Genomic DNA, 939 nt, shown 5'->3' with positions numbered 1-939 from the left:
CCTAACTATTCTATGATTCTATGATACTGAGATGGTTGGATAGAGAGATACATGGAAAAACATGCCCAGAGCAGCTGGTAGACAGATGTCATGGAAAAATTACGGAACTTTCACAGAGTGGACAAAGAAAAGCCCTTTGTTCTGTCCCACTGCTTACTTGAGCAACTGATACGACAGGCATTCTTGGATCCAGTGGTCTTGCCATCCTCACACCAGTATTTACTGTTGATCTGAAAGATCCCATAGTCCCTGCTTGGACCATTGTTATTAACAGCTTCAGTGTTGTAACTGCTCTCATGTTTCACCAGGCAGACCCCTGCAGGAGGAAAAGAGATCCTAGAGGAGGTACAGCAGGGTATGCTCAGGGTAAATAAGGGTGGTATAAGCAGAGAGGTAAAACAGGAGCGCATTATACTCACAGTCAGCTACGGTTTTGCCCACGAAGCCCTCAAAGTCATGACCACGTAGGGTCTTCACCAGGTCACATCGGGAGAAGACTTTCGCCTGGGTGCCTGGCAGAGCCAGGCCAAGGAAGACAAGAAGAAAGCCAACAAAGAGCACTGACTTTCCCATAATGCAGTCCACAGCAAGGAAGTACCAAAGCAACTTGAGCTCTGTCTGTTCAGGGCTGCCCTCAATGCCAGCCTTTTATTCCTGCTCCTAGGAGGAGGAACAACCAGCTAGCCAAGCAAATCTGGGAAGTGTCAAGAAGCCTTTACCGTAAGAAGCCAATAAAGGAAGTGGGCCAAAAGCCAAAAAAAGTTCTGGAAAGATGCCAGTACCTATTTCACCAGCCCAACGATGTCTTGTGCATGCCACAGACAACACAGCAATCCCCACTTTGATACTCTCAAGAGTGAAGTAAGAAAAACCTGTGGTTTGAGATACAGACAGCAGAATAGGTGAAGTAAAACCTGTGCTCACAAACAAAGCAAACTA

At 46.5% G+C, this 939-nt stretch overlaps 1 protein-coding gene across 1 annotated transcript; it reads right to left on the bottom strand.

The window, feature by feature from the left end:
* Nucleotides 1–157: 157 nt before the first annotated feature.
* On the bottom strand, nucleotides 158–573 carry LOC104405382 (lysozyme C-like; the record flags this gene model as incomplete). Its single annotated transcript, XM_010014078.1, has 2 exons — nucleotides 420–573; nucleotides 158–316 (listed from the first exon to the last, which is right to left on the bottom strand). Coding segments are annotated over exons 1-2 (313 nt in total), but the record flags the coding sequence as incomplete, so codon positions are not given.
* Nucleotides 574–939: the final 366 nt, after the last annotated feature.

This window comes from Nestor notabilis, unplaced genomic scaffold (assembly GCF_000696875.1).
Source record: "Nestor notabilis isolate BGI_N333 unplaced genomic scaffold, ASM69687v1 scaffold32674, whole genome shotgun sequence".
In the NCBI taxonomy this organism is placed as follows: Eukaryota; Metazoa; Chordata; class Aves; order Psittaciformes; family Psittacidae; genus Nestor; species Nestor notabilis.
Note: the sequence above shows the minus strand (reverse complement) of the source record. Positions and strands in the feature narration are given on the sequence as shown.